The sequence below is a fragment of the Mobula hypostoma genome, chromosome 1, assembly GCF_963921235.1.
Source record: "Mobula hypostoma chromosome 1, sMobHyp1.1, whole genome shotgun sequence".
NCBI classification, from domain to species: domain Eukaryota; kingdom Metazoa; phylum Chordata; class Chondrichthyes; order Myliobatiformes; family Myliobatidae; genus Mobula; species Mobula hypostoma.
In genome coordinates this window covers 194,253,560-194,278,938 of record NC_086097.1, presented here as the reverse complement: position 1 = coordinate 194,278,938, position 25,379 = coordinate 194,253,560, and the positions used below count along the sequence as shown (strand labels likewise).

At 39.6% G+C, this 25,379-nt stretch overlaps 1 protein-coding gene across 2 annotated transcripts in view; it reads left to right on the top strand.

Moving 5' to 3' along the window:
- smchd1 (structural maintenance of chromosomes flexible hinge domain containing 1) overlaps nucleotides 1-25,379 on the top strand; it is a 173,149-nt gene that overhangs the window by 83,656 nt on the left and 64,114 nt on the right. For both annotated transcript variants that reach the window (XM_063062435.1, XM_063062426.1), the window contains 8 exons: nucleotides 4,026-4,165; nucleotides 7,681-7,815; nucleotides 10,950-11,177; nucleotides 13,828-13,976; nucleotides 16,256-16,344; nucleotides 16,458-16,576; nucleotides 17,987-18,154; nucleotides 22,741-22,866. In XM_063062435.1, coding sequence (XP_062918505.1) covers nucleotides 4,026-4,165; nucleotides 7,681-7,815; nucleotides 10,950-11,177; nucleotides 13,828-13,976; nucleotides 16,256-16,344; nucleotides 16,458-16,576; nucleotides 17,987-18,154; nucleotides 22,741-22,866 — 1,154 coding nt within the window. The remainder of the gene's footprint in view (nucleotides 1-4,025; nucleotides 4,166-7,680; nucleotides 7,816-10,949; nucleotides 11,178-13,827; nucleotides 13,977-16,255; nucleotides 16,345-16,457; nucleotides 16,577-17,986; nucleotides 18,155-22,740; nucleotides 22,867-25,379) is intronic.

Below are 25,379 nucleotides of genomic sequence, written 5' to 3'. Positions count from 1 at the left end.
ACTCCAACATCTTTCTCCACAACTACTCTAAGTTCTGGTTCCCATCCCACTGCAACTCTTGTTCAACCCCTTGCTCCTTGTGCAATGCTAATAAGCCTTCTGTTAGTGCTCTGGAAGATCACTATTCTAAAGCCGAAACCAATGGGGAACATCTTGAATGGATTTCTTCCATCTGTGTTTACTCGGGTGACAGATAAAGAGGCAATGCAGCAGCAAGGTCATGGATCCTATACAGATTACTGAGGTGGAGTTGTTTACTAACAACTAGAGGCAATTTAGGGTGGATAAATCTCCAAGCCCTGACAGTGTGTTCCCCAAAACTCTTTGGGAAGCTGCTACAGAAATAGCAGGAATACTTAGCCACGGGTGAGGTGCTGGAGGATTGGACGATAGCTATGTTCTATGTTCTATGTTCTAATGTTCTGTTGTTTAAGAAAGGCTCTAAGAATAAACCAGGAAATTATAGGCTGGTGAGCCTTATCCCAGTAGTCGGAAAGTTATTGGAAGGTATTCTAAGGGACTGGATGTAAAAGTATTTGAATGAATAGGTACTGATTAGGGATAGTCAACATGGCTTTGTGCGTGATAAGTCATGTCTAACTAAAGTTACCAGAAAAGCTTATACAGGCAAAGGCAGTGGATGTTGTCTACGTGGACTTTAGCAGCGCCTTTGACAAGGTCCCACATAGGAGTCAAGAAGGTTCAGTCACTTGGCATTGAAGATGAGATAATAAATTGAATTGGACATTGTAGATGGTTACCTCTGACTGAAGGCCTGTGACTAGTAGTGTGCTGCAGGAATTGGTGCTGTGTCCGTTGTTCTTTGTCATCTTTATCAACAATGATAATTAAGCATGATTAGAAAATTTTCAGATGGCAGTGTGGAGGATCAGAGGGATCTTGGGGTCCAAGTTCATAGGACACTCAAAGCAGCTGCGCAGGTTGACTCTCTGGCTACGAAGGTATACGGTGCATTGGCCTTCATCAATCATGGGATTGAGTTTAGGAGCAGAGAGGTAATGCTGCAGCTATATTGGACCCTGGTCAGACCCCACTTGGAGTGCTGTGCTCAGTTCTGGTCCCCTCGCTACAGGCAGGATGTGGAAACCATAGAAGGAGTGCAGAGGAGATTTACAAGGATGGTGCTACGATTGGGGGGCATGCCTTATGAGAATAGGCTGAGTGAGCTTGGCCTTTTCTACTCGGGGTGACGGAGGGTGAGAGGTGACCTGATAGAGGTGTATAAGGTGATGAGAGGCATTGATCGTGTGGATAAGCAGAGGCTTTTTCATAGGCTGAAATGGCTAGAGCAAGAGGGCACAGTTTTAAAGTGCTTGGAAGTAGGTACAGAGGAGATGTCAGGGTAAGTTTTTTTACACAGAGAGTGGTGAGTGCATGAAGTGGGCTGCTGGTGATGGTGGTGGAGGCAGATACGATAGGGTCTTTTAAGAGACTCCTGGATAGGTACATGGAGCTCAGAAAAACAGAGGGCAATGGGTAACGGTAGGTCACTTCTAAGGTAAGGACATGTTCGGCACAGTTTTGTGGGCTGAAGGGCCTGTATTGTGCTGTAGGTTTTCTCTGTTTCTGTGACACTGAGATTGGGGGTGTAGTGAGCAGAGAAGATGACTATCGAAGGTTGCAGCAGGATCTAGATCAGCTGGTGAAATGGGTTAGAAATTGCAGGTGGAATTTAATGCAGACAAGTTGGAGGTGTTAACACTTTTGGAGGATCAGTCAGGCTAGGTCTTACATGGTGAGCAGCAAGGCACTAAGGAGTGCAGTAGAACAGAGGAATCCATAATTTCTTGGAAGTGGTGTCTCAGGTAGATAGGATCGTAAAGCTTTTGGCACGTTGGCCTTCATAAATCAATGTATTGCTACAGGGTTGGGATGTTATGCTGAAATTTTATAAGATGTTCGTGAAGTCTCATCTGGAGTACAATGTCCAGTTTTGGTCACCTACCTACAGGAAAGATGTAAAAGAAATTGATTGAGTGCAGAGAAAATGTATGAGGATGTTGCTGGTGCCTGAGGACCTAAATTATAGGGAAAGTTTGAAAATGTTAGGACTTTATTCCCTAGAATGTAGATGATAGAGGGGAGATTTGATAGTGTATTAACTTATGAGGGCAACACACAAAATGCTGGAGGAACTCGGCAGGCCAGGCAGTGTCCATGTGGGGGGAAAAAAGTATAGTTTTTCCCATTGGTGCTGCCTTGGCCTGCTGAGTTCCTCAGCATTTTGTGTGTGTTGCTTGGATTTCCAGCATCTGAAGAATTTATCTTGCTTGTGATAAAATTATGAGGGCTATAAATAGAGTAAATGTAAGCAGGCTTTTCCCACTGAGGTTGAGTGAGACTACAACTAGAGATCATGGGGTAAGGGTGAAAAGTAAAATATTTAAAGGGGACTTCTTCACTCAGAGTGGTGAGAGTGTGGACGAGTTGTCAGCGCAAGTGAAGAGAAATGTGGACAGGTACATGGATAGGAAGGGTGTGGAGAACTATGGTCTGTGTGCAGGTCAGCGGGGCTAGGCAGTTTAATGGTTCAGAATGGACTAGATAGGCTGAAGGATCTAATTCTGTACTGTAGTGTTCTATAACTTTATGATTAAGAAATGCAAAGTTCTGGAAATGCATTTTAATGCACATCAGAAAGCAAATATTATTGTCAACATAACCATTTTACATATCTTCATCTATGTGCCAAGCTGATAATGTACTTATTAAGATGATTATCTTTATTTGTCACATATACTTCGAAACATAGTGAAATGTGTTATTTGCGTCAATAACCAACTCAGTCCAAGGATGTGCTGGGGACAGGTCATGAGTGTCCCCATGCTTCCGGCACCAACATAGCATATCCACAGCTGCTAACTTGTATGTCTTTGGAATTTGGGAGGAAACCAGAGGATACAGAGGAAATCATCTGGGTCACAGAACAGATTAGGTATGGCAAAGTTATTTCCCATGGTAGGGGAGTTTAGGACAAGAGGGCACGACTTCAGGATTGAAGGAGTCCATTTAGAACAGAGATGCGGAGAAATTACTTTAGTCGGTGGTAAATCTGTGGAATTTGCTGCCATGAACGGCTGTGGAAGACGAGTCATTTAAGGCAGAGATAGATAGGTTCTTGATTAGCCAGGGCATCAAAGAGTATGGGGAGAAGGCAGGGGAATGGGGATGACTGGAAGAATTGGATCAGCCCATGGTTGAATGGTGGAGCAGACTCGATGGGCAGAATGGCCTACTTCTGCTCCTATATCTTATGGCCTTATAAGCTCCTTTCAACTAGTGGCTGGAATTGAACCCCGAATGCTGGTGCTGTAAAGCATTGCGCTACTATGTATCAATGATTTACGCACCTATTCCAAAAATTTGGTGTGCATTTGATTTGTAAGTATATTCAAGACACATGTATAGATCTTTTCACGTGAAGTGAACCTGTAGTAATGTAGGAATGAAGGTACCAATATAAAAAGCCTTTTGGGGTAATGGAGCTGATGCAAATTATCAAATGTCCTGTCCTTAAATTTTCTGACACTTGCAGGTAGTTGACAGTGGCATTGAGGAGCAGCTTGGCATTGAGTTGCTGGCTTCCCCAGTAAGAGGAGGTGCAAAAATCTTCTAAGCAGTTTTTTTTAAATAATTGTGCAGTTAAATGTTATGTTAACTGATGCCAGATGAATGAGGTCGCAAGATCTTATCTTTCCTATTAGCTAGTCAAAAGGTGAAACTATGTTGTTACATTTACCCTAATTTTCAGAGGTTAGAAAGAAAAGAAGTTTATCATTGCCTACTACCTAGCAATCCTTGCAGAAGAAGTGCAGGTTCAGTTCAGTAGTGATAACTTGCAGAGTTAAAATATGCCAAAGCTGCCTATCCATATTGATGTTAAAGTATTTTCATATTGGTAATGTTCAATAGGGAATTGTGTTTGTAGCTTATAACTTAACAGTGGAGTAAGGCTCAAGGGATAAGATGGAATAGAAAGGCTAATGTTGTGTTACCAATTACAGGCCCACCACATACCCTGAGGATAAAGCCCGAATCTAATAAATTAGTTATTGAAAATGGAACAGCTTTTCCATTCCAAGTTGAGGTGTTGGATGAAGCAGGGAATATTACAGCACAACCGAAGTTGGTGGTACATTGTAAGGTAAACATTTTAGCTGTCAAAGTTAAGATTTTACTTTTCTATGTATTTCTCTTTTGTTATGTCTCCTGCATTCTCTTAGCATATTCCCTTCCGTTATTTTCTCAATATAAATGTTCAGCAGAGAACTGCACGTCTGATGTTTGGTTCTCTTTATGATACCTGTTTATGTCTGGATATAGTTTTCACATCATTTTGCTTCATGTTGATGAAAGCTGCTGTTCAGTCATAGTTATAGAGCAATATGACCCTATGGCCCAAGCATGATGTCTACCCAGCTAATCCCAATTTCTTGCATTTGCCCATGTCCCTCCAATTCCTACCTTTACATATCTATCCAAGTGTTTCTTAAATGATGCTATTGACCAGTTCTTCTCACTATCCTGTGCACGAAAATGTTGTCCCTCAGGTCCCTTTTAAGGTTTTCCCCCATCACCCTAAAATTATGTCCCTAGTTTTGGACTCCTTCTCTGGGGAAAAGATTGTTACCATCAACCTTATCTATGCCTTTCAATTTTAACTACTTCTATAATCACCTTTATTCTCACACATTCCAAGGAATAAAGGCCTAGCTTGACAACCTCCCCCTGTAACTCAGGCATTTTGTTCCAGGCAATATCCTTGTAAATCTTTTCTGCACCCTTTCTAGTTTAATGAAGCCCTTCCTATTACAAGGTGACTAAAACTGCCCCCAGTACTCCAAGTCTGGACACCTGTCTACCTGTGATGCCGCTTTCAACAAACGTTGTGCTTGTACTCCTAGGTCCCTTTGTTCTGTTACACTCCTGAGTGCCCTACCACTCGTGGCATAAATTCTGTGCTGGCTTGACTTTCCAAATTGCATCTCCTCACACTTATCTGTAGTGATATCCACTCCTCCTACCATTTCCTTTGCAATCTGCAATAACCCACATCAACGCCTCATAATTTTGTGTCATTCACAAACTTACCAATCAAGCTTTGTGCACTTACATCCAAATCATTTATATAAATAACAAATAAAAAATATCCAAACACTAAACCCGGTGGCAGACTAGTCACCCAGCCTCCATCCCAAGAAAGAACCTTCAAGCAATACCCTCAGCTTCCTATTTCTGAACCAGTTTTGAATCTCTCTGGATTCCATAGGAGGCTTCTGTTGAAAGCTTTGTTTAAGTCAAATAGACAACATCCACTCCCTTCACTCATCTATATTTTGGATTAATTCTTTTTTTTAAAAAAAAGCTCTAAAATGTTTATCAAGCACAGCTTATGAATCACAAAGCCATGCTAACTCCTAATCAAGTGCTGTATATCCAAATACTAATTGGTCCTGTCCCTCAGATTCCCTCCAGCAAGTTCTCCACCACTGGTGTCAAGCCGACCAGCCTGTTGTTCCCTGGCTTGTCCTTCCTACCTTTTTTAAACAGCATAGTAATATTAGCCACCTTTCAGTCTTTGGAAACTTCACCAGCAGTTAGTGATGTAGCAAGTATCTCCACACGGACCCATGCAATTTCGTCTCCAGCCTCCTACAAAGTACAAAGGTGCTCTCTGTAAATCTCCGTGGATTTATCTATCTTAGTGCACTTTAAGGCTGCAAGTACCCCCTTCATTTGTTTCACTTATATCTTGAAAAACCATGATTTTCCTCTCAGTCAGAAAGATTTTGTTTAAAAACCTCACCCATTTCCTGTAGCTCAAGACATAGGCAGCCATGCTAATCTCAAAGGGGACCTCTCTCTCAAAGTTCAAAATACATTTATTATCAAAGTATGTATACTTCATACAACCTTAAGGTTGTCTCCTTACAGGTAGTCACAAAACAAAGAAACCCAAGGGAACCCAGTAAAAGCAAAAGAAGACAATCAAGCACCGAGTGCACAGAGAAAGGGGGAAAAAAAACATCGTGCAAACAAAAAAAGCAAGTAAACAGCATTTAGAACTGAAGTTCTCAAAGCCAGGCATCATTGCAGCCAATCTGGAAGTCCACTAGTTGCTGGCCACAGCATCAGTCCAGCACAGACGAGCAAACCACGCCACAAAGCCAGGCATCACTGCAGCCAACCTAGAGGTCCACTAGGTGCAGGCCACGATCTCAGTCTAGCACTGAGACGAGCAAACTCTGCAGAGCAGTGAGCCAAGCCAAACCAGACCATCCCTCACATCTGACCCTGACACCCTGATCATTTTAATCTGGCCTGGTGCTTAAATCGGCGAAACTTTGGGTCATTCCTTGCTCTCTGCCAATTTGTTATGCCCTCGGGCTCCACTGCCTCGATTTGACCAGTACCCCAGCCTTTCCAGCTCAACTCTTTAATTATTCAAACCGTGGATCTTTCCTTGTGTTCACTTTGCCTCGGCTCCACCACATTGAATTTCTTCCAAGCCTGCTCCAGCAACTCTGGCCCGGACATGCTGCTACCATCCTGTGTCTCCGAGACCCCAGCCCACACCGCAAAAATGCCAAGTCATACAGACAATTCACCTCAACTCTGACAGGGAAGCCACAGGGCACACCTCTCTCCCCTCCTCTCTCTTCCCCACTCTACATAGGCAGTCTGCGAATCTCAAAGAGGACCTTTCTCCAAGCCACCCTTTTAATATGGCTATAGAACCTCTTGGGATTTTCCTTAACTCTACCTGCCAGATCCATCTCGTACCGTCTTGTTGTCCTCCTGATATTCTTTTTAAGAGTATTGTTGATTTTCTGATTGTCATCAAGGAACTTAGAATTCATAAAATTGGAACTATAAGATTAATGGATATTGCAATCTCAGAAACTGGAGTGTTCAGCCATGATGGAATGGTGGAGCAGACTTAACAGGTTGAATGACCAAATTCTGCTCTTATGTCTCATTGTAATGAAATTGGGAATAAATATTTTTGAACAAGCAAGTAGCTGGAAGTTGAGACCAGACTTTAAAATTAAATGAATTCTAAAGATATTAGAGAATAAAATTGGTATCTCAACTCAAGATGCTGCAGGAACTCAGCAAGGCAGGCAGCATCTGTGGAAGGAAATCCATAGGCGCTTTTTTGTTAATGAATTTGTATTTGTAGTATGGCTAGCTTTTGGTTTTTATTCTTCTTTCCCTTTATGTTGCATTTCAGCTGCTATTAGCAAGAACAGTTACTTTGAGTTTAGTAGAAACTGGAAGATGCAATTGAACAGTTTGAAATTAACTGTTGGATTTTTCTTTTGATAGATTTTACCCATCAGTTTTTAAGAAAAAGTTTGTATTTCAATCTTATTAAATTGTATTACAAATACTTACGTGTATAGCATGATTAAAATCACACCCTAATGATTGCACTTTGGAAAGGTTTCTATCTTTATGGAAATTACAAACGTAGATTGTTTTATTGTTACGTTCAGCTGTCTTTTCCATTAACCTGAATTTAGTTTGAACTGAACCCAAAGGAGTTTGTTATGTATTTACTGTATCATTCACTCAGTGCTCACCCTAACTCTTGTTAATTAACTTGTTCAGTTCTCATTGATTTTATTGTAATCATTTACATGTTTTTTAAAACAGTATCTTGGTGCCCCAAATCTGCCTGTCTATACAGTGGATTGTAGCAATACTGGTACTGGAATCCTAACTGGCCCTGTGATACATGTCCAGAACATCAAAAAAGACCAGACATTGAAAGCAAAAATTGAGTTAGTGGTAAGAATTTTGTTTTATTCAACACTATTTCTGTTGTGACTTTGATAGCTTTAGCCAATAGATGTTGTTGTACAAGTGAAATGTACTGATACACTAATTGTCTTTTTTGACTTCCACTGTCCTTTGTTTTCCTGTTTGTTTGCCACTTTGAGCCATGTGATGAATTTATATTTCTAGTATGGCTCGCTTATTGTTTTTCCCCCTCATTTTCCCTTTCTGTTACATTTCAGTTATTATTAGCATGAACAGTTATTCATCTGAGATGGTTTTGCAAATAAACTAGTAGATGTAAATTTGAGTTTTATGAGATCCAGGTTGAAATGCAGAAACGGCTTCTTTGCCTCCACATCAGATCTCTGAACAGTCTGAGAACTCTTCCTGTTTTTGTTTTGCACTATTTATTTGTAATTTTTTCTTTGTAATGTACTATTGCAAAATAAAATAATTTTACATAATATAAAATGATGATCGTGAATCAGCTGATCAGTAACATTTGGATTGACTTGTTAATGAATTTATATGAGCATTTGACTTAAATATGTGGAACTGAACAACCGAAGTCCAGCATGTGGTTTATTTATGCAGGTTTAAATGTTTCATTCGCATAGATTTGATTTAAAAATTATCTCTGGCGGTTCTCAAAATGAAGATTTGAGTTTTAGGTAATTGCAGCAAATCATTTCATGCAGTTCACTAAAGCAACTTTGATATATGTATTTTTGGAAACATTGGCAGCCTTCTGGTTTCTAGAAAATAATGAAGAATCAAAAATGAAACAAGCATAAGCTATTGGATCAAATAATGGAAATAAAGATATAGTTGGAACTGGGATTGATGTTTTCCATTTCAACAAAATTAGTTATAAGTTTTAATAATCGAAGTTTTAATAATTTAGTAGATGTTAATGAACAAAATAAATTTGATTCAAGCAAAGCTAGGAACTCCATGTAAAAGTTCGAAGTAAATTGATTTATCATTTATGTCACTATATACAGCCCTGAAATTGTGTTTTCTTGCGGGCATTCTGAGCAAATTCAATAACCACACTACATCAAATAAAGACTGCTCATCACAAGGGATAGGATAAAAGGTCTATGAATACTGGAACATTGTGTGGAGACTGCTTTAATTGAAAATTATACTTTTTGAGAGGTTACTAGATTGCCACGAGTTTGTGGATATCTCTAAGAAATGCAAAAATGAGTGAGACTAGTTGCCTGTTTTAAAAAAGAAAAAAAATCACTTCTTCTCTCTACCTTTTTAAAATAAAAATAACAAAATTACTTTCTGTCCTCTCGTTCATCTTGTGCTCATGCAGTCAGTGTTTTTAATTATATTTGCTTCAATTTTGTTAATAGTTGTGGTATGTGATATATTATCAAATGCGTTTCAAGTCTACTAGCATGTCAACTATATTTCTCCACATCCCTTCTACAAAGTACAAAGTAAATTTTATTATCAGAGTTGTGTATATGTCACCATATGCAACCCTGTGATTCATTTTCCTGGAGGCATACTCAGCAGATCTATAGAATAGATCACAAAGTCGAGGAAAGAGGACCGGGTCGAGACAACAGAGACTTATGGAGAAGAGGAGTTTGGTGGGTAATACCGTTCCGGCTGACCGGAAGTGCACCGAGAGCAGTAAGCGTAAAGGAGTTTTGTGCTTACTGTTCTGGTTAACAACGGATGGTGCAATCCGGGGTATATTACGATCGAGGAACATGTTTGCAGACTGGATATTGAACTTTTTACTGTTGGACTTCGGCCACATTTCACCGTGATACAACACTGGCGACACAGGAGGTTGTTCCTGCCTGTGGCCATCGAACGTGCAGCTCCTCCCGTGGAGGGTCAGACACCCTGAGCCAATAGACTGGTCCTGGACTTATTTTCCATCTGGCATAGTTTGCATTTTGTTGTTTGATTGTTGGGGTTTTTTGTATTGCTATATTTACGCTCTATTCTTGGTTGGTGCAGCTGTAACAAAACCAAATTTCCCTCGGGATTAATAAAGTACATCTAATTCTAATTCTAATTCTAGTAATGAACAGGATCAAAGAAAGGTCAAGTAGAGTGGAGAAGACAACAGTGCAAATGCAAATATAAATAATGAGATCATGAAGTAACAAGAGAAAATGAGTCCTTAAAGTGAGATCGTTGGTTGTGGGAACATCTCCATGGATGGGCAATTAAGTGTAGTTATCCCCTTTGTCCAGATGTCAGATGGTTGAGAGGTAGTAACTGTTCTTCAACCTGGTGGTGCAAGTCCTGAGGCTCTTGTACCTTCTTTCTCAATGCATGTAAAAAGATTAGTCACTTTGTGCAGACTATCAAATGCTAACCCATTTTTTTTCTGGTTTTGGGATGTCCTTTTTCTAGATTACTATGCTGATTCATTATGCTTTTTTGGAAATGGGTATAATATTTTGACAGTACTATTTTGTTGAAGATGAACTGATAAAGGACTTTTGCAGAAAGGACTTAGCAAATAATATAGAAAGAGGGAAGGAGAATAGCTGACCGTAGGTTGCAAACTATTGATGTCAGTGATCACAGGGGTTCAGATTACACTCTGCCAACTGGGGACAGCCAGTATTTCACTTCTGTTTAGCAACACAGTGACAAACTGTCAGTTCAATAGTTGCCATATTTTCTTCTAGATTTGCTCTTTTTTCCTGAGTGCAATGCAATTATTGCCAGTTTCCTTCATTTGAATATTTGTATTTTTTTTGTTGAACCAAACTTGGACAAACTTGCTATGATAAAATTTGTGTACAAATTGTTCACAAAATTTCAATTTTATGGTGCTTGTTAATTCATGTAAGTGCTATCAGTTGAAAAAGGTACTAAGATATTTCCACCAGAAATTTTTTTTCATATTTTATGTCATTGTTTGTTAAGGTGATATAGAAATCCATGAAAGATGCTGGAGGAGCTCAGCAGGTCAAGTAGTCTATTTAAGGCAGAGGTTGATAGGTTCTTGATGAGTCAGGGCATGATGCATTACAGGGGACTGGGGCGGAGAGGGAAATGCATCAGCCATGATGAAATGGCAGAGCAGATTCAATGGGCCAAATGTTCTCCAGAATCTTGTCTTTATTAAAAAAAAATGTGTTGTTCTTAATATGCAGAGCTACAAAGATGTTCCTTCATTGGAGAAAGTAATCAAATTGCTGCCTAGCACTCAAGTTGCCAAACTACAAATATTCAGTATGGATGGACAGAAATCGATACATATTAAACACCAGGATGAAATTGATTGGATAGCTGGTGACACAATTCATAACCTTATCTTTCGGATGTATGATGAGGGTGATCGGCAGATTGTTGTCAATTCATCTCTAGCTGAAAAAATTAAGGTAGATACTCATCTTTAGCTCATTTGATTAACATTCTGTATAATATTACATTGTTTAAAATGCAAATGTCTAAGAGTAATTGAAATTACAGCATGAGATAATTTGGCCTGCTTTGCTGGTGACATGAACTTCCAAACTTAAAAGCTAATCACTAACAAAGTTTTAGAGACATTAGCTCTCTTACTTCTTCACTTAACATGCAATCAGTTTTTTCTTTTTTACATCTTGAGCATTCTATTGATCACGTAATAACAAAATTACTTTCTGTCTTCTTGATCAAAGATCTATAAATTATCTGTGTGGTTTTCTTCTGAGAATTGAAACAGTCATAATATCAATTTAAATTATTGAGATTGAATTAATGAGTAAAGATTCTGAAATTAGGTATTTTCCTTGGTCTTTTTTTCCTGAAATTAGAGATATCAAACTCAAAACAATATGTGGATGACAAGAAGTGTTTGAAGTTGATATTCCTTTGATTGTTCTTTCCTTCACTGATCTGTATCTCTGGATTCCCTGCAGTAGAATATTGGACAGAATTATGTAATCTTTGGGTTAAATTCTGCTTAGTTTTAAAGAAAAAATGTTAAACTTTGTGTTTATTTTCCTTCCTGACTTTATTATAAAATTCAGGTCTCTCATTATATCATGTGTACATATGCACTACTGTTCCCCACCATTAATAACAATTAACTTAATTTCCAACTGTTTCTTTTATTGTCTCATTACATTTGATCTCAGTAAATCCCATTTGTCTACCTTACCAGCCTATTTGTTCCTCAGTATTATATGTGGTGACCCTGCTTTTAGCAACTTATTGTAAATATGCAGATATAAATTCATGGTACTTAATTCTTTCACTCCTGATAGCCCTGTTTTGAAACTACCTGTAATTTGTTCACTGGCTGTTTATAAGCTTAATTGTCAAATCTTCACATCTCTTCCTACTCAAGACCAACGTAACACACCTTGACAAATTCCTTCAGGTTGTTTTATGCTTTTGTCTCTTTCAGCCTTGGCATGGACCTATTCTGTTAAACAAATGCAGACCCCAGGGTTTGTTTTACTCCTCCTCTGGTTTCATTTGGTTGATACTTTGAAAGCAAAATCACTTACTCCAGTCAGTAGGTGACTGTTTCAGATGCTTGTCCTTGCTCTGCATTGTGCAGTATCCTGTCTTCGAAATTCATTAGGACATTAGAAAGTTTTTGACAAGAACAGGCCATTCGGCCCAACAAAGCTTGCCAAATTCCTATTCACATAGTGTGTTGAAATAACTGTGGAGTTTAGATTTGAAATTCTCGAAGGTACTACTCTCAACTACACAACTAGGTAGTTTGTTCCGTGTGTCCACAACTCGCTGTATAAAGAAATGCTTCCTTTAACCAGTCTCCACCTATGGACCCGTGTCTTTGATGGATTAATTTTGAAGTAGCAGCTGGCATCTACTTATATCCTTAATGATTTTGAACATTTCTATCATGTCTCCTCTCATTCTACATTCACTTAGGCTAAAAAAATTTAATTCTTTCAGTCTTTTTCATAGCTCATACCCTGCTGACCTGGAATGAGTCTAGTCCTTCTCTGGGCTCTCCAGTACCTTCACATCCCTCACACAATATTCAAGGTGTGGCCTCCACTGAGCACATTATATAGCCCAACATAAGAAATAGGAGCAGGAATAGGCCATCTGGCCTGTCGAGCCTGCTCCGTCATTCAATAAGATCATGCCTGATCTGGCCGTGGGCATCTCCACCTACTTCCCCATAACCCTTAATTCCCCTACTATGCAAAAATCTATCCAACCATGTCTTAAATATATAACTGAGGTAGCCTCCACTGCTTCATTGGGCAGAGAATACCAGACTCACCACTCCCTGGGAAAAGCAGTTCCTTCTCATCTCCATCCTAAATCTACACCCCAAATCTTGAGGCTCTGTCCCCTAATTCTAATCTACCATCCAGTGGAAACAACTTTCCTGCCTCTATCTATCTATCCCTTTCATAATTTTCATTTTGTTCGCATTCTGTTAGCCCTCCTAATTGCCTCTGTGCATTGTCTAGATGTTGATAGTGATGAGTCTACCAGGGCACCCAAATCCTTCTCATACAGTGTACTTTCTAACTCAAGACCACCTATGGTATGTTAATATCTAATACTTATACTTCCTTTATGTAATTAGATTAAATTTCATCTGCCATTTATCTGCCCACATCTGAATTTGCCTGGTTAGAATTTTAAGATTTTTTATTATATAGTTAGCAGTCTTTTTGGAAGCATTATAGATCCAACGTTTCAACACATAAATTGCTCAACTCCAATTCCTGTTATTAGGCTGTTTTTTTTATATATTGTCCTTTTAGTTAATTAGAGCAAATTCACACTGTTTTGCACTCATTTTGTGATGGTGATATTTCAAAGTCATCACTTTGAACACCTATTTGCATTTTTCAGCATCAATTTTAGATTAGTCAAAAATTAATCAAGTTCAGTAAAATCAAATTTCATATAACTTTTCCAGTACAATATGAATTTAATATAACTTATGTTTAATATAATTTGACATACAGATCAATGGTTTATTTTAACACTGCATTGAAGTTTTGCTCTTTTTTCTTTAACCAAATGCTTAATTATTTTATATTTTAGGTCAACTGGACACCACGTATAAATAGAGAACATTTAATTCAAGGGTTATTGCCTGATGTAAAAGTACCTTGCTCTGTTAAGGATATGCGTTATTGTCAGGTATCATACCAAGATGATCATGTTTCACTGGAGAGTGCATTTACAGTAAAGTAAGCAAAGGAGCCTTTATCTTGTCCTTACCAGTCAGGTCAATGTGCATTCCATTTAGATGTATTTGTATAAATTACTCTCTGTATGAACTACAAAATATGGATTAGACACTCGAAAATACCTTCTCCATTGTTCACTTCGTTTTAATTTATGCAAAGCCCACTGTTTCTCAAAAATATTGGAATGGATGAATTTCTATTCTCACAGACAATATTATTTCATTTATTCACAGCAAACCTCAATCATGCCTCAAGTACCTATCCAATAAAGGCAATAAATGTTAATCCTTACAAGTTGGGTAGCCTTTATTAGGAGTGCAAAATATTTAGAAACTAATTTTCTTCTGCAAATGCTGTTTGACTTTGTTTTCAAATATTCAGTAACTTGTATTGGAGGTATACAGATATTTATTCAGGTACAGTATTAGCATGTTGATAATTTTCAATACTATTATAGAAACACAGAAAACATACAGCACAATACAGGCCCTTTGGCCCACAAAGCTGTGCTGAACATGTCCCTACCTTAGAACTACCTAGGCTTTACCCATAGCTCTCTATTTTTCTAAGCTCCATGTAGCTAACCAGGAGTCTCTTAAAAGACCCTATCGTTTCCACCTTCACCACCGGGGCTGGCAGCTCATATAATATAATGTGCATAGAGTTCTGGTACCCATCTATCTGACTGTCACCTGCTAGTCAATGCACTTGGCAGGTTTTGCTCAAAATCCCACGAGGTCTCAAGCAGATTCTTAGATTATTCCGTTTACTTTACCCAGAGGATTTACATTGTAGAAATTTAAGAACAGTTTTAGAATCTATGTAAGTTTTGTATATTCTGTCATGCTGTGTGTTTTTTTTCCCCCTCTTATTCTAATACAGTGGATTCCAGTTAATTGGGACACATCAGGACCAGTACATTTTGGCCCAATTAAGCAGCCTCCCCTTAATAGTTAAAAAGGTATATAAAAACAGACAAACTATTTAACTGAGTAACAAATTATGCATTTAAATGAAATACTGAATTAGAACACTACCAATCCTGCTACAGTACAGTAAAAGTGCATTAGTTCTTATAGTTATTGACAGAAGGATTAATTCTGTGAATTCTGAAATGTATGGGGTATCCAGGCAGGGGTAGCACCTCTAGTGAAGAGGTAGTTCTACAATACTTCGTGGTGAGCGAAGGGCATGACAAGGCGCAGAAGTAGTCATGGTTATCCACTGCTACCGGGGAAGACACCAGTTTGTGACGACTACTCGTACCACTGGACTCAAACTTCTAAGGTCGAGAGAGTGGAACTGTCCCATTGCAGTGGCTTTTCCACTTCAAAAACTCACAGGTTTCACTGTTATTATTGGGTACGACAGACACCAACACACTTCTGTGTTCTTTTGATTGACTGTAAGTGAACAATATTAGTGCAGACAATAGACAGCCTGCATCTTCCAAATCGTCTTTTTCATTGTAATATTTAGGATGATTGTCAATGCGTCCAAACTTTCTGTAGTCCTAACATGTTGAAGTCATTAAATCACAAACACGTGTAACTAATGCTATTTAAAAACTTTTAATGGTGTGGTGTCTAATGGCCACACAAGTTCATGTGACTAACACTATTTAGAAGTTGTTCAGAACAGTCTCCTGTCCCAATTAGTGGCATAGCATCCCAAATAATGAAGGGAAACACAGCTATCTTCTCGATTAGTATTTGTTCTTTAAAAGTTGTCCCAAATAAGCAGTTGCCCTGATTAACTGATGGCCCAATTAACCAGAATCCACTATATATGAAAACATATGATGTATGCCTTTTACAAATTTGCCACATGCTTTACAGTCGGTCCTTAATTTTAAAATATCCTTCATATAGGAGAAGAAGTATAATAAAGGAATATAGCTGAATTGTATATAAGGCAAGGTCGGGTAGTGGGCGGGTGGTATAAGAGAAAGAAAAGTAAGTAAATGTATGAAGCAGAAGAATCCCAAGCATAGTGAAATGCATTGCAGTCAGGTTTGAGACCCGAAAGTAAATCACATATATAGAATCAACTGATTATTGTAGCCTGAGAACATTTCCCTAGAAAATAGAGCTTTTGAGCTGTATTTGTAAATTAATTTTTAAATTGAACCATGCTGGCTTAGGATGCTAGAAGCTGGAGTCTTGGAGATGTGTAGTTAAAACCATAAGACATCGGAGCAAATTAGGCTGCTCTGCCCTTCGAGTCAATTGAAGAAAATCGTAACTTTAATTTAATATGTTACAATTCATTTTTTAAAGACCACAGCCAGATGAACCCAAGCTTTTGAAATGTTCTTTGAAAGGATTAAGCACTGTCCAGATGGGTGAAGAATTACAAGGAGAAATATGTAAGTTTTGTTTTATTGTAACATTGTATGCTTGATCATTCGTGTAATTTTTTTTTAAATGTCAGTATGAAGTTGAAGTTCATCTTGATGTAAAATAATTTTTTGATTTTTAGATGCAATGCTTACTGATCGACATGGCAATCATATTCAGAACCTAACATCCTCTTGTATAAATTTATTGGGAGTGGCTGCTGACGGACTCGACAAGAACTCATTAAAAATCATTTGGCAGGTAAAGCATCCATATTTAAATATAATTTTTGCATGTCTCTTTTTCTAGGTAATATTTGATTTTTTAAAAAATAAGCATGTGCTTTTGCAAAAAAAATCCACAACATTATAGTTCTTTATAAGTTAGAATTTAGCCTTAAATATGTTAGCAAATCTGCATTCACCACTCTCTCCGTGGTAGTGCATTCAAGGTAATTGCAAACTCTGGATGAATTTCTTACATTTTATTTTAAATCTAGGTCCTTTGCTTTTATTCACCTTCTAAGGAGAAAAGTGATGCCTGAAATCTACACTATATATGCCTCCCATACTCACATATACTTTAATCATAGTCCCTTACAAGCTTCGCTCCAGGGAAAGTAGGTCTGGCCTAAGCCTCCCCTCATAACTAAAATGCTCTATCCCTGAAGCATCTCGTTGAGTTTTCTCTGCACCTTTTGTAGCATTATCTCTCGTGTGGTGACCAGAACTGCACACGGTACTCTAGATGAGGCCTGATCAATGTTTCATAAAGTTGGAGCAGAATCTCCACTCTAAATAGGCAAGCATCCCATATGTCTTAACCATTTATTACATTGCACTGCCACCTTCAAAGTTGGACTTGCACACCGAGGCCTCTCATCCCTTCAGTGCTTTTTTTTTTAAGAACTTAGCATTGATGCTCTATGTCTTAGTTTCAACAAAGCTCCCAAAGTGCATCACCTTGCACTTATCTAGATTAAACTCCATTTTGCTGTCATTTCACAAATATGTGGATATGATTGTGGGGGCCAAAGAATGCCCCCCACGCCATCAGCAACTCCAATCTTATAGTCATCTGTGAACTTGTACTACCTACATCCACAATTAAATCATTCATGTATGTTACAAACAACAGGAGACCTTTCACAGATCCTCTGGGAATGCCATTAATCACAGGCACCTAGTCACAAAAACAACCCTATGGCATCCCCTTTTCTGTCCTAACTTCAATAGTTCACAGTCAAAAACACAGCTGCAAAGAAAGTTTGCACCGGGCAGAAGATGCCTACACGAGCTTGAAAATCTATTCTACCAGTCTCCCAAATGCTTATGTATATGGGTGTATGTATATTGAGTGTGCTGGACTCTATGTCCAGCATTTGGACAGCATGATTTGAAGTGCTCTATTGAGAATTAAACTCCTTAAAATCCATCACAGTATATATCCAAATTCTTAAGTATAACTTTGACAACTTTAAGCTAACTTTGACAATTCTTTTTTTCTTAATAAAAGAATTGACAATACAAATTTTGGCTTTTTTAACGTTCAAATATCTTCAGTCAATACTTGATTAAGTGTCTTAAACTTTTCTATGTAGACATGATGTATCTACAGTTATATGATAGCTTCTATATGATTCTGAGCTCATCATTCTTTTACTACTTCCAGGAAAATAACCAGCATATGGTTGTTCGGGGAATAAAGTTTTTACCAGGACGCACTGGTCACAAAGAAATTTGTTTTGCTTGGCGTGAATTTGTAGACTATGTAAGAATTCATCTGACTGCGGGACCTCCAACCCAAATTTCTAACCTTGACCTGGGAAGTACGGAAGAGGTAAAATTAGAGTAGTTAGATTACCTTAAGTATATGAATATTCACTTCTCCTTCTCTTTGCCTTTTCCACCTATCACCTCTCAGTTTCTTACTACATCCACCGTCTCCCACCCACCGGCTTCTTCTTATTGTGGCATCTTCCCCTTTCATTCTCAAAGTGTCTTAGCCCGAAATCTCAACTGTTGATGATTCATTTCCATAGATGCTGCCTGACCTGTGGAGTTTCTCCAGCATTTGTATGTGTTACAAAAGATTAAATAGCATGGTAACCCAAAATAAAGCTGCTCAAAAATGAAGTCTATAGAGATTAAGATTGATTTCACTGACAAATATCCTCAAATGGGATTTTGTTCAATGTCGGCTAACAGCCATTTAGCTATTTTCTAGGCTTCAGTGCAAAGGTATCTAGAATTCTAGTGGTAGTATCACAAAGTACTTTTATCATCTAAGTGATAGGTGATAGGTGGCATCCGTTAGTCTCGTGAGCCCATGGGCGCAGGCCTAGGCAAGGTTGTATGGAAGAACGGCAGTTGCCAATGCAGCAAGTTTCCCCTCTCCAAGACACCGATGTTGTCCAAGGGAAGGGCAAGGGCCAGTACAGCTTGGCACCAGTGTTGTCGCAGGAGTTGCCGGAACGAGGTTGAAGGCAACGTCAGACTGCCTTAGGGACTCCAGCTCTGGATTTGTCCTCAGGGTTTACTCCCAAAGCCTTTCCCATGAGTGGGTATGGCTGCAAGGCAGCGGAGGTTCGAAATCAGAGTTTTCCCTCTCTTAGATGGACTGCCTTCCTAGGCTGACGAGTTCATCTACCCGAAATCTAAGTATTATCTAAGTATGTACACAGAGTACAACTTTGAGCAGTACATGTGCAGAGACTTTGTCCTTGAAACTTTGCTGACAACTTTGCCTGTAAAATACTTACTCACAACTTTGTCAACTTTAAATGTTGAGTAATATTTACTGCTTTGTCTACATCATTCTGAATTTTTTTAAATTACGAATAAAGTTGTGTAACATATATAAGGCCATTCTATGCACCAGTGGACACCCATTCATAATAATCCCATGCTCCAGCCCTTGGCTCAATGATTCAAATGTTTGTCTAGCATCTGGACACTTGAATGGTGTCAGCACCTCTGCAATCACTACTCTTTCCAGTGATACGTTCCAGATTCAGCCCACTCTCTGAAAATAATCCTTCTAAATTCTGCTAAATCGTTGAAATAGGGTAAGTGGAGAAAACACATTCCCATCTATACCCCTCAATTAGGCCTCCTCTTAACCTCCTCTACTCCAGGGAAAACAGCTTTTTCATTCTGTCTCCTCAACTGAAACATTCTGTCCCTGGCAACATCTTGGTACATTTCCTCTGTATTCTCGCCGCTTCTATCACATCCTTCCTTTGGTATGGTAACCAGAGTATCTGAGGTCTGACCAATGTTTCATAAAGTTGGACCGCAACATGTCTGATCTTGTATTCACTGTCCTGACCAATGAAGTCCAGCGTCCCATATGCGTTCTTAACCAGTGAGAACTGGCACCTTTAGACATGTATACTAAGGTCCCACTGTCTCCAGGAACCCACCATTCATTGTGCATGTCCTAGCCTCATTAGTGCTCTCATAATCATTGCGTAACAAACTCCATATGAGATTTCCCAGTCTTCTTCATTAATATTACTCTGTAGCCTAAGAATACCCTCTACTCTATCTACATTTCCATCAGTCTTAGTTTCATCTGAAGACTAACACATCATGCCACCTACATCCAGCTCCCAATCATAAACGGCAAGGGTCCTGTTACAGATCCCTGTGCAACACCGCTAGTCGCAGAATCCAATCACATTGAAGTGCATTACTAAAAAGTAATGTAAAATATAATTATGGACATCTGGAAACACAATAATTGAGTGACTTTATAATAATTTCAAATTTCATCTGGAGCAGGATGTCAGCAATAATTAGAGTCATAGAGCAATACGGCACAAGTAAAGATCCTTTGGCCTAACCAGTTAGTCACTGTGCCCACCCAGCTAGTCCAATTCCTTGCATTCATCACATATCCCTCTAAGCCACAAAATGCTTCTGATTCTATTGTACCTGCCCCAACCACTGCTTCTGGCAAGTCAGTCCATACATTCACCACCTATTGTATGGAAAAGATTACCTTCGGATCCCTTTTAAAATCTTTCCTCCCACAAATTAAATCTATGCCCCCTAGTTTAGGACTTCCCTACCCTGGGCAAAGATTTGCAATCCATCTTATGTCAACCTCTCATGATCTTAAACATTTCCATAAAGTCACCCTTCATTCTCCAATGTTCCAAGACTCAGCCTGGACAACCTCTCCCTTTTATTCTAGTCCTGGCAGTATCCTCATAAATCTCCTCTTCACACTTCCCGGCGTAATTCTGTCCTTACTAAATATAACAGGGTGACCAAAACAACACAATAATTAAATGCCACAGTCCAAATAAAATGAAATGCACTGCCCTCCTCTCATGAACCTCTTTTTGATTACCTCTTCAAAAAAAATCTTCAAAGGTTTGCAAAACTTTATTTTCTTTGCATGAAGCAATGGTGACTTGTCCTACTCACACTATCCAAATGCTGATAGGTCCGTAGGCTAGCAAATTTTTCATTATCCTGTCTACCTGTGATGTCGCTTTCAATAAACTATATGTTGTACTCCTATGTCCGTGTGTTCCATTACACTCCATAGTGCCTTTCCATTCATAGTATAAATTCTACGCCGGTTGAACTTTCTAAAATATATCACCTCACACTAACTGTATTGAGATCTATTTAAAAACGCAAACAAGGAAATCTGCAGATGCTGTCTGCCAGAGAAACCAGGATCTCCCAGTGGCCACACATTTTAATTCCACGCCCCATTCCCATTCTGATATGTCTATCCATGGCCTCCTCTACTGTCAAGATGAAGCCACACTCAGGTTGGAAGAACAACAACTTGTATTCCGTCTGGGTTGCCTCCAACCTGATGGCATGAACATTGACTTCTCTAACTTCCGTTAATGCCCCACCTCCCCTTGGTACCCCATCCATTATTTATTTATTTATTAATTATTTTTTTTAAAATTCTCTCTTTTTTTCTCCCTCTGTCCCTCTCACTATACTCTTTGCCCATCCTCTGAGCTTCCCTCCACCTTTCTTTCTCCCGAGGCCTCCCGTCCCACGATCCTCTCCCTTCTCTAGCCTTGCATCCCTTTTGCCAATCAACTTTCCAGCTCTTAGCTCCATCCCTCCCCCTCCTGTCTCCTCCTGTCTTCTCCTATCATTTCGGATCTCCCCCTCCCCCTCCCACTTTCAAATCTCTTACAATCTCTTCTTTCAGTTAGTCCTGACGAAGGGTCTCAGCCCGAAACCTTGACCGTACCTCTTCCTATAGATGCTGCCTGACCTGTTGCGTTCACCAGCATTTTTGTCTTGCTTGAGATCTTTCTTTTTCAATCTTTTTATTAGTTTCATAAAATATAAACAGGACATAATAATAGTACAAAGTTATTGGGAATATATTGTTGCTTGAGATCTATTTGCCACTTCTCATCTCAGCACCCCAACTGATCAACCCATGCAATGTACAATAACCGCCTTCACTATCAACAACACCACCTACTTTTGTGTCATCAGCAAACTTACTGATAAAACCATGTGCATTTGCATCCTAATCATTTATGTAATTAACTGATAACAAGTGTTCAAGTACTAAACCCTTTGACGCACTAGTCATCAACCTTCATTCTGAGAAACAACTTGCAACCTCCACCCTCTGCTTCCATCCTCTGAGCCAATTCTGAATATTCCTAACTAGCTCTCCCTGGATTCCAGAGCAGCCGACCATGCGGGATCTTGTTGAAGGCCTAGCTATGGCCCAAATAAACAAAATACGCTTCCCTACACTCATGAATCTCTTATTGGTTGTCTCTTCAAAAAAAATGTCATAAGTTTGTGAAGCTTGACTTCCCATGCACAAAGCCAGTGTGAATTGTCCTAATCACACTATCCAAATGCTGATAGGTCCTGTCCCTTAATTCCGTATAGGAACTTCCCCATTGTTGATGTCAGGCTGAGTGATCTGTAGTTCCCTGGCCTGTATTTGCTACCCTTTTCAAATAACATCAGCCACCTTCCAGTATTTAGGAACTTCATCAGTGGCTAATGATGAAGCAAATGTCTCCACACAGGGTTTAGCAGTTTTATTTCAAGCCTCCCACAAAGACCAAGGATACACTCTTGTCCGGCCCTGGGGTTTTATCTACTTTAATGCCCTGGAAGTTTTTCCAGCTTAGATTAATGCTGAGGAATATTATCAGGAATAACTTCTACTGCTTGACTTGTGAACCACAATAGCTATAATGAACTAATAATGGATTGAGACTTCTAGATATATTGAACTCTTATGTTCCAACTGAATGCATCAGTTTGTTTTTGGAGGTTGAACAAAAATGACTGAACCAACTTGTCGTCATCTTTGCAGTTTGTTTCTGTGGACACCTTGCTTGAATCTTAGTGATCAAGGCAATTGTTTCTTATCTTTTTGCCTGAGTTGTACATTTTTATTTCTAGCCCATCACAGTGGTAAATGGTCAAACACTTGATAAGCCTTTGATTGTGCAACTTTGTGATGCTTGGAGGAATCCGTCTCCTGAACCAATGATTAAAGCTTTCTTGTTAAAGGATAGTGGAATAAAGGTAAGAAATTTGTCTGTTGTTATAAAAATTTCTAGAATATATGCTTACCTGGTTACAGTGAACAAACAATAAAATGCAACTAAAACACATTCTGGTTATACCTATACGAATTGAGAATGAGAATTTTCATGTCAGTCAACATCTATGTTGCGAAAAATTAGGAGCAATTTTAATAAAGTGTCTGGCGTTGATGGGGATATGACAGGCACTGATAGAAGCAAAATGTATAGCAAACTCAATGTCATACAGACCTGCTTGAGAGAGACTCCATCCACAGCTATTCACTCACTTCACCACCAACACATGATAGTGGCAGTATTCACATTGACAGGACGCACTTCAGCAACTCAGGGCTCTTTGGACAACAACTTCGAGTTAAAAGGATAAAAGTGGCAAAAGCCTGGAAATTATCCTGTAGGCCACATACAATTCTGACTTGGAAATGTATCTCCATTCCCTCACTATATATGAGGCAAAATCCTGGAACATAATCAGAATCAGGTTTATTATCACTGGCATGTGACGTGAAATTTGTTAACTTAGCAGCAGCAGTTTAATGCAATACATAATCTAGCAGAGAAAAAAAAAGAAAAAATAATAAACAAGTAAAACGTATATTGAATACATTTTTTTAAAGTGCAATTAGGGAAATACTGTATGTTTTTAAAAAAGTGAAGTAGTGTCCAGGGATTCAATGTCCATTTAGGAATCGAATAGCAGAAGAAGCTGCTCCTGAATCGCTGAGTGTGTGTCTTCAGGCTTCTGCACCTCCTACCTGATGGTAACAGTGAGAAAAGGGCATGCCCTGGGTGCTGGAGGTCCTTAATTATGGATGCTGCCTTTCTGAGACACTGCTCCCTAAAGATGGGCTGGGTACTTTGTAGGCTAGAACCAAGATGGAGCTGACTAGATTTACAACCTTCTGCAGCTTCTTTCAGTCCTGTGCAGTAGCCCCTCCATACCAGACAGTGATGCAGCCTGTCTGAATGCTCTTCACAGTACAACTATGGAAGTTTTTGTGTGTATTTGTTGACATGCCAAATCTCTTCAGACTCCTAATAAAGTATAGTCGCTGTCTGCCTTTTTTATAACTACATCAATATGTTGGGACCAGGTTAGACCCTCAGAGACCTTGACACCCAGGAACTTGAAGCTGCTCACTCTCTCCACTTCTGATCCCTCTATGAGGATTGGTGTGTGTTCCTTTGTCTTACCCTTCCTGAAGTCCACAATCAGCTCTTTCGTCTTACGTTGAGTGCCAGGTTGTTACTGTGGCACCACTCCAGTAGTTGGCATATCTCACTCTTGTACACCCTCTTGTCACCATCTGAGATTCTACGAACAATGGTTGTATCGTCAGCAAATTTATAGATGGTATTTGAGCTATGCCTAGCCACACTGTCATGTGTATATAGAGAGTAGAGCAGTGGGCTAAGCACACACCCCTGAGGTGCGCCAGTATTGATCGTCAGCAAGGAGGATATGTTATCACCAATCCACACAGATTGTGGTCTTTCGGTTAGGAATCTGCTGTTGACCTATTGTGGTGATAGGCAAATTGCAATTGGTCCAGGTCCTTGCTCAGGCAGGAGTTCAATCTAGTCATGACCAACCTTTCAAAGCATTTCATCACTGTCGATGTGAGTGCTACCGGGCGTTAGTCATTAAGGTAACCCACGTTATTCTTCTTAGGCACTGGTATAATTGTTGCCTTTTTGAAGCAAGTGGAAACTACTGCCTGTTGCAGTGAGAGGTCAAAAATGACCTTGAATACTCCCACAACACACACAAAAGTTGCTGGTGAACGCAGCAGGCCAGGCAGCATCTCTAGGAAGAGGTACAGTCGACGTTTCAGGCCGAGACCCTTCGTCAGGACTAACTGAAGGAAGAGTGAGTAAGAGATTTGAAAGTGGGAGGGGGAGGGGGAGTTCCAAAATGATAGGAGAAGACAGGAGGGGGAGGGATGGAGCCATGAGCTGGACAGGTGATAGGCAAAAGGGATACGAGAGGATCATGGGACAGGAGGTCCGGGAAGAAAGACAAGGGGGGGGACCCAGAGGATGGGCAAGGGGTATATTCAGAGGGACAGAGGGAGAAAAAGGAGAGTGAGAGAAAGAATGTGTGTATAAAAATAAGTAACAGATGGGGTACGAGGGGGAGGTGGGGCCTTAGCGGAAGTTAGAGAAGTCGATGTTCATGCCATCAGGTTGGAGGCTACCCAGACGGAATATAAGGTGTTGTTCCTCCAACCTGAGTGTGGCTTCATCTTTACAGTAGAGGAGGCCGTGGATAGACATGTCAGAATGGGAATGGGATGTGGAATTAAAATGTGTGGCCACTGGGAGATCCTGCTTTCTCTGGTGGACACAACGTAGGTGTTCAGCAAAGCGGTCTCCCAGTCTGCGTCGGGTCTCGCCAATATATAGAAGGCCACATCGGGAGCACCGGACGCAGTATATCACCCCAGCCGACTCACAGGTGAAGTGTTGCCTCACCTGGAAGGACTGTTTGGT